The sequence below is a fragment of the Poecilia reticulata genome, linkage group LG4, assembly GCF_000633615.1.
Source record: "Poecilia reticulata strain Guanapo linkage group LG4, Guppy_female_1.0+MT, whole genome shotgun sequence".
NCBI lineage: Eukaryota > Metazoa > Chordata > Actinopteri > Cyprinodontiformes > Poeciliidae > Poecilia > Poecilia reticulata.
This window is the reverse complement of record NC_024334.1, coordinates 24,868,630-24,882,581: the sequence shown is the minus strand read 5'-3', so window position 1 is coordinate 24,882,581 and position 13,952 is coordinate 24,868,630. Positions and strand designations below refer to the sequence as shown.

The 13,952-nt window shown below is 41.4% G+C and overlaps 1 protein-coding gene and 1 non-coding gene across 3 annotated transcripts; one reads left to right on the top strand and one right to left on the bottom strand.

Moving 5' to 3' along the window:
* Positions 1-6,888: 6,888 nt before the first annotated feature.
* LOC103463589 (diencephalon/mesencephalon homeobox protein 1-A) lies at positions 6,889-12,440 on the bottom strand. 2 transcript variants are annotated; one of them, XM_008407031.2, is made up of 5 exons: positions 11,314-12,440; positions 9,391-9,557; positions 9,029-9,223; positions 8,485-8,950; positions 6,889-8,386 (listed from the first exon to the last, which is right to left on the bottom strand). In XM_008407031.2, exons 2-5 carry the CDS (start codon positions 9,541-9,543, stop codon positions 7,968-7,970), a joined length of 1,233 nt encoding a protein of 410 aa, XP_008405253.1. In that variant the 5' UTR covers positions 9,544-9,557; positions 11,314-12,440; the 3' UTR covers positions 6,889-7,967. The 2 variants fall into 2 exon arrangements, with proteins under 2 accessions (XP_008405253.1, XP_008405254.1); XM_008407032.2 differs by having other exon boundaries at positions 9,029-9,207; positions 9,390-9,557; positions 11,314-12,432.
* A 1,215-nt stretch (positions 12,441-13,655) lies between these two features.
* trnae-cuc (transfer RNA glutamic acid (anticodon CUC)) lies at positions 13,656-13,727 on the top strand. The gene has a single exon. It is a non-coding gene; the product is annotated as a tRNA-Glu (tRNA).
* The last annotated feature ends 225 nt before the right edge of the window (positions 13,728-13,952 follow it).

Below are 13,952 nucleotides of genomic sequence, written 5' to 3'. Positions count from 1 at the left end.
TTGAAGGTGACAAAAACCCAGCTTGGTTTGCAAATCCAAAACTACCTAACAGGTAACATGGGGTAAATTCTTTCACTTAGTGTATTCTTGTGACAGGGCGTAAAGGTGTTATAAATGTTGTCGCTGTCCAGGCTTCTTGTTCTTAGAAGGTTACAAGCAAGAAGTGCCAGGTCACTGATTCAGCTTTTCCCATCATCGATCCTCATAGTCTTTTTCCACAAAATAAACTGTACATACAGCTCAATAACATGACATGAAAGATTAAAGGTATTTTTATATGGGTTGCACGGTGTTGGCAGCATTGTTGCCTGACAGCAAGAAAGTCCTGGATTTGAATTCTGGCCTGGGGTCTTTCTGCATGGAGCTCTCAGTCTTCCTCCTGCAGGCCAAAATCATGACTGTTACGATATGTGGTCACTCTGTCCTGCATATCAGCAAGTAGTTCAATGCTGGCGTTGTGTCAATTCATCATTTTCTGAAATGTTTGGCTTAACAAATAGTTACATTTTCCCACTAGCTCTTTCACTCGCTTGTTACTTGAGATTAGGCCATAGGCTAAGATTGGACCCAATTGTTCTACGCTTTTCTCTTAATTCATTACTCAGTTCACTGTTACTGACATTATAGATGGTTTAGGTTTAATATAATAACAAACAGACTAAAACAGTACATCAAGTAAAATAAATAAAAAATAACACCTGGAAAATGTATTCATGCAGGATATGAGTATTGCAGTGCAAAGTTTCCAGTTTAACAAGTTTTGCCTGGAAAGTTCCAAAAGGAAAAAGTGACAGAGTTTGGAAAGTTAGCTTTCTGGCCAAGCCGAACCTGTTGTAATCAAACAGCAGAAGCATCCAGCGGTCCCGGGAGGACAAAGTGTTCGTTCATGTAACGTCTCATTGATAAGAGCAGCAAACACCTCATTTACAGCAACCTTAGGCTATAAGATCAGGTACTTTAAAAGCCATCCCGACACATTCAGACCTTGCCTGTGTGCAAGCAAACAAAACACCTTTATATCAACACAACTAAACTAGGATGATTCTGTCTTAATGTCCCATTTCAGGGACCGAGGAGCCCAATAGTCTTTATGACTCTGTAGAATTGCAGCTCGTGATGTTGGACGCAGCGGGGGGGAAGGGGGGGGAGGGTTGCTTCCTGCCTTTTCAGATGATCAAAGAGACAAGTTCACCCTGCAACCAGAGCCACTTACAGGCGACATCAAGAAGCTGCGAGATTGGCAGCTTTTTCGTCTTTGGTCCATTTCGTCAGCCATTACTACCAGCAGAGGCAATGTGCTGTGGAGGAGCAGACAGGGGAGGGGAAGGCAGATTAACAGAGAGCTGATACAGGTGTACAGGCGGTATCAAACATCAGCCCTGTCAATACGGCAGGCTCCAGATTTCTTCAGACGGGGCTGGGCTCCTAGAAGTGTAGCCACTTGATTTAACTATGACAGGATTAACTGGAGCTCCGTATGATTTTCCCAGATTCTGTGACTCAACAATTCAGTGATCCACGCTCTATCGGCTTTGAAGGCCCCTATCCCAAGTTTCAAAGGCTTACCTTCGGACAAGGTGCATTCTTTTCTCCCTTGCGGTTCCGCTTTCCAGCTTTTCTGCTGCATTCAGTTGTTCGCCAGCCCCCGCGTTTCGCGCCGACTGCGGCGTCCTCCCTTCTCTGCACATCTGCTAGGTTTGGGGTTTCCTTTCTTCCCTCCAGCTCCTTGCTTGGCCTGAGGCCCTTATAGCCAAATTGGTTTACATTGCAGAGATAAATGCTCTGCAAATGCGCTTAAACACGTACAGTAAAAAATGCAGACAGTGCGTGTCAGGATTATCACCCTAGTTGGAGGTGGGGAGGGGGGAGAGAAAGGAGAGCGTCTCTGGCACAAAGCTGGGGGAGCCGAAGTGGAGCCTGCAGATACAGTCCATCTCATCCACTTCTCAGAAGGAAAAAAAAAAGAGAGGAGGATTTAGCATTTGCATGCCAGTCTGTAATTCCTGGCATTATATAACTTGTCGACAACAATCAAACTCCTGTGGCATTGTGGAAGTATTGTTTCGCAGGGGTGAGCAATGTGTGGAGTTGCACTTTGCTGGGCTGGTGCTGCTCGGGCCAAGATGCCTGGCAGAGACCACCAGGTCTGTCAACCAAAACAGCATCAGATTGAGCTGAAAAACATGGATTTTGATTTGAACCATTATTAGTTTTGAGGTAAAACGTTGCTGCCATCGAGAAGGGGTGGTTAACCTCAAAATACCTCAAATCTTTGCAGAGATCAGGTTTTGTTGATTCACCGTGCAACGTGCGATGACACACAGACAATCCCTTCGTTGAAATGTGTGCGTACTGTCAACAGCGGTTAAAGTGTGCAGGAGGAGGCATTGCTTCCAAACTTTGTGCTGTAGTGCATTTCCATTTGTCAGAATCTTTATTCTGACCCTTTAGGAGTTTATTTCTGGAATTTAAAAATGCAATCCCCGTCCGTTAACACGCATCATGCAGCTGAAGCACGCACCTCATATGAAAATGATCGACAAACAGGATTGTTGCAAAAATAAAATCATATTGTATGATATAAAGTATAAGGTTTGGTGTGAAGTACATAAAAAAAATGGCGGGATTGCATAATAATTCAAGCTATTTTAAATTAGATAAGAAACGAAGATTGAGGTGAGATAAGAAAGATAAGAAACTAAATTACATATTAAAAGATATTATTTTGACTTCTACAATTCCAGACAAGCACAAACGGCGTATTTTACTGCACTATAATATGATAGACCAACACAACATAGTGCATAATGTGTAAAGAGATTGAAAAATGGTTTTCATAAAACTTTAATACCTCTAAAGTTTGACGTGCTTTGCACCAACTCATTCATTCAACAGCTACTTCTCCATTATTCTTTGCTAACTAGTTCAAGCTAAAGCTAGGCCGCATGGTTGGTCTGTGAGCAGTTTTAAAGTCTTGCCAAATTTTGTCAGTCGGAATAAGACTATACTTTTACTGGACATGTTTTCTCTGAACCATTCCACTGCCTCTGCCTGAATGTTTGGGTTCACTGCCCAACAACAATGAACAATGCTCCGGCCTACACGTTTCTACAGTCATCTTCCAAGACTCAAAGCGTATCCCCATAGCATGATTACGCCACCTCCATGTTTAATGGAAGGGATGATGAGTAAGGGCTTTCTTTTTGCCTGCATTCCTTAAATTTGCAGAATCCAGGTCAAGGTGAATTCAGTTGAGAATCTGAGGGAGGACTGAAGAACTGATGTTCGGACTTTCCACTGAATCTGACAGAACTTGGGCAATTTTGCTAAAAAATACTGTGCAAAAATAACTCAACCTCAACGTGCAAAGCTGGTATTATGAACATTGAAACTAATGTCTTTAACATGGGCCTCTCACTACTGATAGCAGCTAAACTTCAGTTAAAAGTAAAATAAAAAATAAGCATCAGAATAGAGGGCCTTTGTTGTAGAAGGACGTGTTTTGAGGCATGAACTGATGATAAACTATGACATAAGAAAGGCGCGGTAGAAAATGAACTTTCAATAGTGTTTTACACCAGGTTTTAGCTCCCCCTTCCCTTCAAACAAAAGAATGGGCCAATGAACTTTTTGACTTCACAATTAATATTTAGACAATTCAGGCCTCAAAAATCCAACCTACAATTATCAGTGAAAATAAAGGCGAGTTAGACGAGTCTACAAGCGTGTACAAAACCTTCCCACAAATCTGTGCAGACAGCCAGAGCTTAGCCAGAGTGGATTCAGAAGAAACAGCTTTCTTCCTTCCCACCTGCTGCTGCTGCTGTCGTCCCCGTTTGGCTGTCTCTGTCCGCCGGCTTTAGTGTAAAAATAAAAAAAAAATAAAAAACTCCACATGCTCTTCTTTTTAGATTTGGATGTTTAACTTCCAAAAAAAAAAAAGACTAGTCCCCCCCCCCCCCACTACCACCACCACCCCGCCTCCAAAAGGCCCCCCGTCTTTTTCTTCTTGTTCCCTTCGACCAACCCCTCTCTGCGTATCGGCACAGTCCCCTCTCAGACCTCCCCACACAAAGCTGCACAGAAATCATAGCACACCATTCAATCATTGTTTTTTCCCCTCTCTCACCCCTTTTTTATGGTCCCACTAAAGGTTTTAACCGGGCAGAGAAGGAGGGCTGTCACTGAGGAAACCTTAGCCCATTGATGAAGTGACAGGAGCTGCCAGAATATGATCCTAATCCTGTTTCCAGCATTCTTTTAGCCTGCTGGCATCGCAATTCCTCCACACATTCTCTGAGCTGTCAACTAGGAAAATCCCTCTAATAGTGCATTGCCCAGATACACATCAAAGGGCTCCTGGAAACCTTCAGCAGCTTAGCTGCCATAGACACACTCACACACCATTCCCGTTACCTCACAGCCGCATGAGTCTCGAAGGCACGCAGAAAACCCACATAATCGCGACAAATTGACCACACATTTAAGTAGCACGTTTCAGAGAACCCAACCGGTTATGGATAAGCATTATCAGTGCACTTTAATATAAAGTTTTGTGATCCACGTTTACGCTTATATCATCTTCTCTATTCGAGGAGCTTTTTTTTTTTTTTTGGACACGAAGCGAGATGGAGAGGAAAAGAAAACAGGTGTCTGAACTTTGCTGACTCCAGAACCCCTTTCAGCCCTATTTTATCTCATTCTATTCTTACTTAATCCATCGATATCCCAACCAAAGGTAATCTTCTTATGGCAAGGCATTCTGTTTCGGTGCAGCCAAACCTCGGCTGACAGGGTGGGGGAGGACGGCAGGGCGGCGTGTGAGGAGTGGGCGGGTGGATTGGAGACTCTTTAGAGGCTGACACTTTGCTTCAGTCATTTCATGTAGGATTAGTTCTTCTGCTCTGGGTGAACAAGTGGCAGCTTCTCCCCTATGTGGTGTGTAAACCCTATTGCTGAGGATGGTAGACCCCCTGTGTCCAAATTATTTATGGATCATCAAGGTGTCTTCAGTGGAACGTCTGTACCTGAATTAGATTTGCACCACAAAAGGTCTGGAATCACAACTGTTTAGTGTCATTTCGGCTGACTTGCAAAGTACAAGTCGATTCTGTCGAGTCTCATCAAATATTTTAATCATTTTGTTCTCATTTTTGAGGGTAATCTAAAACACCTAAGGTTCTAGAGCTTTGAAAGAAGATAAATTATTAGAATTTTGTGGCTGATTTTCCATCTAGTTTAGTCTAAGGCCGATGCAGATTTAAGCTAATTTTATGTTTGTTTTTTTTGTAAAAGTTTGTTTTTTAAGAAAAACATTCTATTTATTTCTTTGTAGCCTTCCTGCTGTGATTGGTCTTGGAATATTTTTACTGTGAACAGAGCAATATTATGGTTTGTCTGCCAACCAAAATTTTGCTATTTTAAAATGAAGTTCATTATGAACTTGACATTTAAAAATTGACCTTAGCATCTTACATTAACAATTACTATGATTAACTTAAAGCGGTGAGTTATATATATTTTTAAGCCAGGTTATGTGAAGTCGTCTATAGTTTTTTACTGTTAGTAGAAATATGTCATATAACCGTGAGCTTGTTGGAAGGGTTAAAAGATCCTGAGAGAGGTAGACGCTACCAAGCACGCATGTGATGTAATCCACCTCATCGGCTGGTTTTAAGGATCAGCTGATCATGACTCTGCTGGAATCATTTTCAAAATAAACTACAACTAAAACCAAATTCAAATTCAAAAGTTTCTTCTGTGTTCGGAGAGACGGAAGAAAGTGACAGGTTGCGACTGACTTGTTTGGCAAAGCAAAAAGAGTCAACACATGTGGTTCAAGAACTTATTACAACTTTTTCAAAAAGCTGTGATATGACTTCTTCCGTCTACAAGTAAGGGACATGTTACCGATAATTAACCTCACAGAATCTCACTTACAAAATATTCAAGCCTTGTAATGAGCTGTAAAAAAAACCTGATTCCCTGAGTATTGCCTGTAGAGAATGTAAGGCCTTACCTTCACAGTGAGACATGCAACAGTCTGTGAGCTTTTTCCAAGTCAAAAGTCTTGCTCTCTCTTGCTTACTTCCAGCCTTAATTAATTAGAAACATGCCTCAAAATATTGTAGAAAACACAATATGTGTTTTGCATCTCGGTTTGTTCTTTTATTATTTTACGCCAATGACAGAAAATTGTTAACTTATTTACTTTGTAAAAACATCAACCCTAAAGAGTGTTGTTGTCAGCACAACTCAGCAACACTTAGATATGATAGGGTTAACTTATCAGAAAAAGATTGGATTTTTGAGTTTCCAACCAGCCAGGCTGGAAGCAGCTAATTCCAGTCCCCTGCTGATTTTTTCATCCATCCGTCTATCCATCGTATAAACTTACTTGTTCCTGATAAGCGCTGCAGGGGGCTGGTGCCTAATTCCAGTGGTCAGGTCAGTCCATCACAGGACAACAGGAAGTACAGGACAAACCACTGAGCACTTACTAGTATTAAGAGAAGTCAATTGAACTAATGTTCCTGTTTTGGACTGTGCGGAAAAAAGTGTCCAGAGACGACCCACAAACTCACTGCAGAAAGAAACATCCTGGCTCAGATTCAAACTAGAAACTTCTTGCTGCAAGAGAACAGTACAACCGTCTCACTGTTGGTACTTCTCCATGATAACTTCTACTTGTACATAGTATTTTTTTTTTCAACAAACAGGGTAAAAAGAGTCAGAAGTAATTTAAGATTTGTTTATCTTCAGAGAAAATGCTTCTATTGTTGACTTTTTCTCTTTCTGGTGATGCCTCAACTGATTTTTTAAAAAGATCTGACTGAGTTAGAAAACTAAAATCCATCCAAACACAAAGTTCCAAGCAACGACACGGAGAACACTTCATTTACAATTTATTCTCTTGCATTGAACAGATAAATTACTCATATTTTAACCAACTGACAAATACATGTCTTTCATCTACAGTGATATATAATACAGAGATGTACCATGTGCTTCTTTCTGCTGAAGCCACTGGCAAGCACAAACATGTTGGCAACTTTTCCCCTGTGTTTTATTTATGTGGATGCTTGAGGTTATAATTGGGAAAGAAATTGATTTTATTTTTTTTTCTCCAAAACCCTTTGCGCGAAAGTTGATTTGGGGTTTGCTTTGAAACCAGTCAGATGGAGGTAAGCATTGGGGGTTATTTACAACACTCCATTTAGTCCAAGCTGAGAAGGATGCCTTCGAACAAGAAGCTCTCAGAGAATGGCTCAAGCTTTGTTTTGTGGTGTCAGGTCTTTTTCTGTTCCCGTGATAGCTGTGTTGGGTGGCTGTACAAGCCAAGCTTAAGAGGATCTCATGCATGCACATGTTACGCTCAAGGGATCTCGTAGAGTTGCAAGATATTTTAGAATCTCAGATGAACACTGGGAGGATGTTTTTGTCCTGACTTGATCATGGTGTGCACCAGCTGATACCGTTGCCCTTTCACAGTTGATTAAAGTAACATCCTCTTCAGTCTCATCTACCATCAAGACGGGATGGTTATGGTTTGTTATCTCTTAAGTCCAACCAGGCGATGTATTCCTCTTGTCTTTGAGGTGAATTGCTGTGATGATGATAATGAGGCAATAGGAAATTGTGTGTTGACAATCCATACTGAGGTAGGTCCTCTAAAGTGTTTACTTTAGCTCAGCTTGTTTGTTTTGCGAACGCTTTCTTTTCTCCTGTTAACCACTGAACTCTGGTTTTCACAATGCAAATTAAACATTATCAGCAGTTCACTTCACTTTTACTTGAAAATTAGTACGGACATTAAATATTTGATCAGCAAAACATCTCGCAATCATATTGGAGGTGACACTGATACGTTCTTGGGCTTCTGCGGAAAATCTTCTTGGGTGTACGAAATTACTTTGAGAGGTCAAAAGAAAAAGTTGGATTGTTGGCCTGAAATGCAGTCAGGTTCTTCAGTTGGGAAGCGTGTCCAGTCCCAGCGACGCTGCGTGCTGCTTGGCCCTTAGCCGGAGGTTCTCGATGCTTGTAGTCTTGCTGTTGAGGCTTCCCGGGAGGCTGCCTGGAGCCGTCTGCAGCAGCGGGCTGTTCCACACCTGTTGGGCTTGTGATAGGGTCTGGTAGTAGGACTGGCAGGGCAGTGAGCCCAGTGGGGAAGGCATGTTGACATTCATGCCCAGGTAGGGCAGGGAGGACGGTGCGCTCATGTCAAAGGATGGGTAGTGCACCAGATTGTTTGTGGCTGCCATGTGCTGTCGAAACTGCTCCTGCAGTCGAAAGAGGCTGAGGGGAGACGAGGCGTAGGAGTTACTCTGAACCAGCCCGCTGGTTACACTGCTGGAGGTTGGGAGGGCGGGGGAGCTCAATGGAGAGTCTGAAAGATAGAAAGGGAACAGGAACTTTTAGTTTGTGGCTTAAATTAAAACCAATCAATCTCAAAAGTAATTGCATTAGTTCAATCGATGTTTCTACCTGATGTGGGACTGAGTCTCTTGCAGAACGGAGAGCTCCTTCCTGCCTGGACAGACCCGTCTCTTTGCACCTCCTCCCTGAGTTTCACCCTCGACTCCCCGCTAATTTCCTCCTCCTCTCGCTCAGCATTATCTTCTGTTGCTGACTCGCTGTCTGATGGCTCTGGGGACGTGACGTTGACTTCCACGCTCATCTCTCCCGGCTGAGGCCGTGCTGCGGCCAGCCGCTCTGACTCTGAGTGACAGGATGAAGAGGACGAAGGAGGAGGAGGAGGACTGCGGACTTCAGGAACCACAGTGGTGGTGGTGGTGGTGGTGGTGGTGTTAGGAGCATTTGTGAGGTCTGTTTTAGAGTCTTCTGGTGAGTCGTCAGCAGCTCCTGACGCTTCCTTCTGCTTCTGTAGCTGCTCCTTTTGGAGACTGCGCTGCTTCTTGCGAAATTTGGCTCGGCGGTTCTTGAACCAGACCTGGCAGGTGGATGAATAAATTAGACTACCAAAACTAAATCATATTTTTATGCCTTTACGTGGACGTCCTGTTCTTACCTGCACACGGGCCTCGGGCAGGTTGGTGCACATGGCCAGGCGCTCCCGCATAACCACATCAGGGTAGTGGGTCTTCTGGAAGGTTTTTTCCAGAGCCTCCAGCTGTTGCGCGGTAAAGGCCGTGCGACTGCGCCTCTGCTTTCTGTGCTGGGAGCCATAGCGGGCCTCAAGGATAATGTCTTGAAATGTACAACCGTTAAGAAAGAAGAAACATGACCAGTTTAATTCAAGGGACTGATAAGTTGAGGGGGGGAGGTGAGCTCCTGGTGTAGGTAAATATTTTGCTTAAACAAGTGAAGCCTGTGACAGAGACGCTGGGAGTGAGAAATATAAAATGAGAAAGTGTGCAACTGATTCTTACCTGCTAGTCTCTCTGCAAGGGTTAACGCATGCACTGAAGGCCTGTAGTCAGGTGCATGCTGCGCTTGCTGCGCCGCCTGTTGGTGAAGGTTGTACATGGCACTCAGGGAATTCATGGCGTGCAGAGAGTAGCCGTTCACCCCGTAGTGCTGCATGGCTGACGACACTTCTGCAGAGAGGACAAGCTGCTGTTGGTCCTTTTCACTCAACAGATATTCAATTAAAACATTTCACTATTAAAATACAGATTTTGGGATTTTATTATTATTATTATTATTATTATTATTATTATTATTATTATTATTATTGTAAAACACGTGGAACTGAACAAATTCAACTGTCAACAAGTTAAATGAAGGCGCTTCTTAGTTTGTGCCTGGTCAGACAGTAAACAAGGATGATCTCTGATGAGTTTAAATAGATCTAAAATAAGAATATTCTTAATAAGGAACGCTTTAAGGATGTACTCTACAAAATGCACGAAATATTGATTAGTTACCAAAAATAAAACATTTTAATGACTTGAAATAACACATCTATGTGGTTTAAAACTCGGATAGACGGCATGTTTCTTTTTTTTCTTTCTAAAAAAAGATTTGTGATTTTAGATCAAAATTATTATTATTATTATTATTATTATTATTATTATTATTATTATTATTATTATTATTATTATTATTATTATTATTATTATTAATAATAATAATAATAATAATAATAATAATAATTGTTATTATTACTATTATACCATCAACGTTCTAAAATTGTTTATTGGCCTATAGTTAAAATTTAATTTAATAGTAAAAATAAAATCTTTTCGTGTGTTTTCCTCCGACATTTAAACAAGTTTAAGTGACCGGGGTAAAAAGGGAAACTTCTTCAGAGTGGAAAGGTTTTAATAAAAAATATTTTTGCTTTGTGAACTCACTGACTATCAGATCTGCATCTCCGTAATTGATATAAAGTGCAAGAAAAAAATATAGATTATTTTTTCCTTCTTAGCTCCCGGATAGTTTTGACCAGACTGGGACACGGCGTTTATCACAATCTGTGGCGGGTCCCAGGTCAGTTTTAGACGCCTGCAGGCTGACGGGGCAAACCGTGACGGGTCGTCAGAGAATTATGCGCATGGATTCCCTATTGAGCTCCCTTTTTTAATGCGTCTGCAAATAGGTTTCAACTATACAAGGCTATTCATTTATCATCAGCCCTGACGCGTGAAAGGTGGTCCACGTGCGTGGGCTTCGTGGGACTATGTGATTTAAAAAGAAATATTGGACTAGTGCAATACAACTTCTTGTATTCATTTATTTATTTTTATTCGATTCTATTTTTATTTTATGCAATTGCTCTAGGGAAGAAAACAAAAAACAAAAAAACACACCTGCCCTGAATTATTGAATCTGTTCAATTTTCTTCCAATCTGCGTGTAAAATGTAACACAATGCTCTTCTTTCAGGACAATGTCACGAAGCCCCGGGCTCTGATTACAGCCTAATTATGCTTATTGCCGTGGATTTATGAGTTATGCTGCATTTAGTAAAGAACCGCCTCGGGGCCGGAGCTCAGCGTGCAGTCGTCAGTTGAGCATCATTATTTATTTCAAAAGGGTTTGGATGTAAGGCTAAAATTATAGGGGGCATTAACAAAAACAAAACAAACAAAAAAACAGGCAATAAATCAACCTAAAACCGTGCGAGATCATTTTAGAGTTGGGTGTAATTTACAGCTATTTGAAAGTTTTACTAACATCTGTAAACTAATGTCACTTTTTTTTTTTGGGAGATTTATTTTCTCCTTGAAATAAAATAGCTTGACCAGAGCGACATTTTAAAGGTGTAAATAATCCACTTTGTTTGCACAAATTCTGCAAATAAAAAAAAATACCAACACAACATCAACTCTGATTCAGCAAAACACCTTACCTCCTTTTCTCCTCGGCAGTTGGTAGGTTTCTCCGCCGGAATAAATATTCGCTTATCAAACTACTTCTTCCCAAAGTTCAGCAGCCGCCCTCTCATTTTCTTCGCTCCCGGTTCTCCTTCGGTTAGATGTCTTGAGGTTAGTCCGCTCCGTGCGTTTCGCTCCGCTGTCCGCTCTCTCTCTCTCTCTTTGCGGTGGCTGTGGAGAGGATGCGGAGCTGCCATCTACGGGCTTTTAAAGCGCTCCGGGTGGGGTCACCGGGGACGCACGGAAGCTCCGACTGGTGCGCCAATCACGTCGCTTTCCTCCTCTTTTATCCTACCGAGGCGTGCACCTCCCTGTCTGTGGACCCCCAGTTTAACATCACTACATCTGAGCTGATTATACAAAACAGATAAATAGATAGAAGACATAGGCTACATCTCTGTTTTCTTTTCCTCTTTTTTGCACATTTTTTTTTAAATTATCCTGCTTTGATTGATAAATGCAACTATTTTGGAAATGTAAACAACTTTTACCTAGAATTTATAAATCAGTCAATAGATGCAGGTCTAAATAAATTAAGGACTTGCCTGTCTTTATGATGTTTTTTTTTTCTTTTTCAGAAAAGTAAGTGTCGAACTGATGTTTTCCAACTCGTTACATGTTATCCTTTTATCAAAATGTTATTTATAACAAGTATATAGTCGCTCCCGCATTTGAATTGCAGTAAAAATTTTGTATTAAACTACAGTAGAGCATATGTAAGACATCTGACAACAATAAAAAGTTATAATATAAAACAAAGCGACCCAATATAAAACTGCTGTAGATGCTCGCTTTAATTCGTTACATTTCTAAATTAGCTTATACAGGAACAACTTGTTTAAATATGAAAAAAAAATTGCCAATCAACACCTCCTATATAAATTATGCCTCAAGTATTAGATTCGTTTTATGGTCATACGTTAAATAAATCTTAAGTTCCGACATCAAGCAGTTCCGTCTAATTTTGAATGAGTGTAAATCTAATAAGACGTTATGCGTTCAGTGGAAAAAGATCCGTCACACGCGTGGTAATTAAATGATATGCAAATATTCGGCTCAGGTTCGGCCTTTATGCGCTCTCGCGGTGCGCACAGATCGGCCACTTTCGGGTTAATGCCGTGCTTTTAATTTTCCCTCTCAGCTTCCGCGCAGTTTTTTGTGGGAAAGCAGCTGAGATGGAGAGATTCAGCCCGGGCTGCTGCTGTGCCTCCAGCAGCTCCCCGGGCCCCGGAGGGATTTGGGTTAGGATTGGGTAGACAAGACGCCATTTCACCCCTCTAAAAAAATGTCTTAAAATGACTGCTGGTAAGAGGATTAAAACAATAATACACCCCTCCACCCTCCCTTCTTCTTCGAGGTTTTTTAGAAAAGATTCCTTCTTGCGAGGAAAAACCGTTTAGGCTGGAATTAAGGGCAGCGAAAGTAGCCTTTTAATGTAAAGCCTGCATATTTTTGCTGAATTTAGAGAGATGGAAGCAGGTGGAGAGAGAAGAGAAGGTTAGACATTCAATCCCGATATCTCAGACTCCTGAAAGTGATGTGTGTGTGTGTGAAAATAATTTATTGAGCTGCTACTGAGCTCAGTTAAAAGTTATGTGGTATTTTCCTTTTTTATTGTTTGTTTTATCAGCCTAATGGAAGACTTCACAACGTGTTGGAAACATCCAGTTTAAAGATGCCTGCTGCAACAAGTGGTTAGCAATCCCAAAACTCTGTTTTATTTTTAACGTAATCATCTAAAAAAAAAATCAAACAAGTATTTATTTACACATATTTTCTCTTTCCATTTGCCTTTTTTTAATGTTTTCTTCTCCCTTTTTGTTGTCTGTAGCTGCTTCGCATTTGGGCCTAAAGAGGGAAAAATTGGATTAACTTGTGAACCGATGGACATAAGAACTTAAACTGGAAGTAAATCTGAGCAGTGTCTATTTGTGGGAACCGTTTCTAAAGCAAAATAAAGCGAGAAGGAATTCCTCTCAGCTGCTCTTCCTTAAATCAGCTTTCCTACGCGACCTAATGCGGCCTAATGTCCAGCGTGGCTCAAGGCTTTCAATGAAGGAGTCAAGAGGCCCAGTTTACAAGGATTTTGTAGGCCAGCAGCAGCAGCAGCAGTCCGTCCTGACCAAGAAATAGGGAACAATCTTCTTCTTCTTCTCCTCACATTTAAACGTAAAAAACGTACAGAGGTGAACGGGATTAAGAGCTTAAAATCGTATAGCTTCAGAAAAAAAAATCAAAACAATACATGTGGAAAAAGTTTATCCGCACGCATCAGTGTCACGGGCCTTTGACGATGCCTGAGATTACCTCTCAGCTCTCCCTGGTGGTCTAGTGGTTAGGATTCGGCGCTCTCACCGCCGCGGCCCGGGTTCGATTCCCGGTCAGGGAAGCTTTTCCTGCAGCTGTTCTAATTATCTCTTCACTTTGTGAAAGTTCTGCAGAAAACATCTGATTGAGCTGTGATGAGGAAAAACATTCATTATACAAGTCCTTAGGGACTGACACACCCTCAAGCTTCTTCCTGGACAACTTCAGCAAGTGTTTGTTTTCTATGGGCACAGATTAAATTCCTCCGTATAGCTACCAAATGCACCTATCAATATAAGTGTATATA

Excerpts from the sequence above, each read along its gene's own strand:
- LOC103463589 (XM_008407031.2), bottom strand. The coding sequence starts at position 9,543 with ATGCAGCACTACGGGGTGAACGGCTACTCTCTGCACGCCATGAATTCC. Across the intron at positions 9,224-9,390 it reads CCCTTGCAGAGAGACTAGCA|GGTTGTACATTTCAAGACAT; the intron begins GGTAAGAATCAG and ends TTCTTTCTTAAC. Across the intron at positions 8,951-9,028 it reads TGCCCGAGGCCCGTGTGCAG|GTCTGGTTCAAGAACCGCCG; the intron begins GTAAGAACAGGA and ends TCCACCTGCCAG.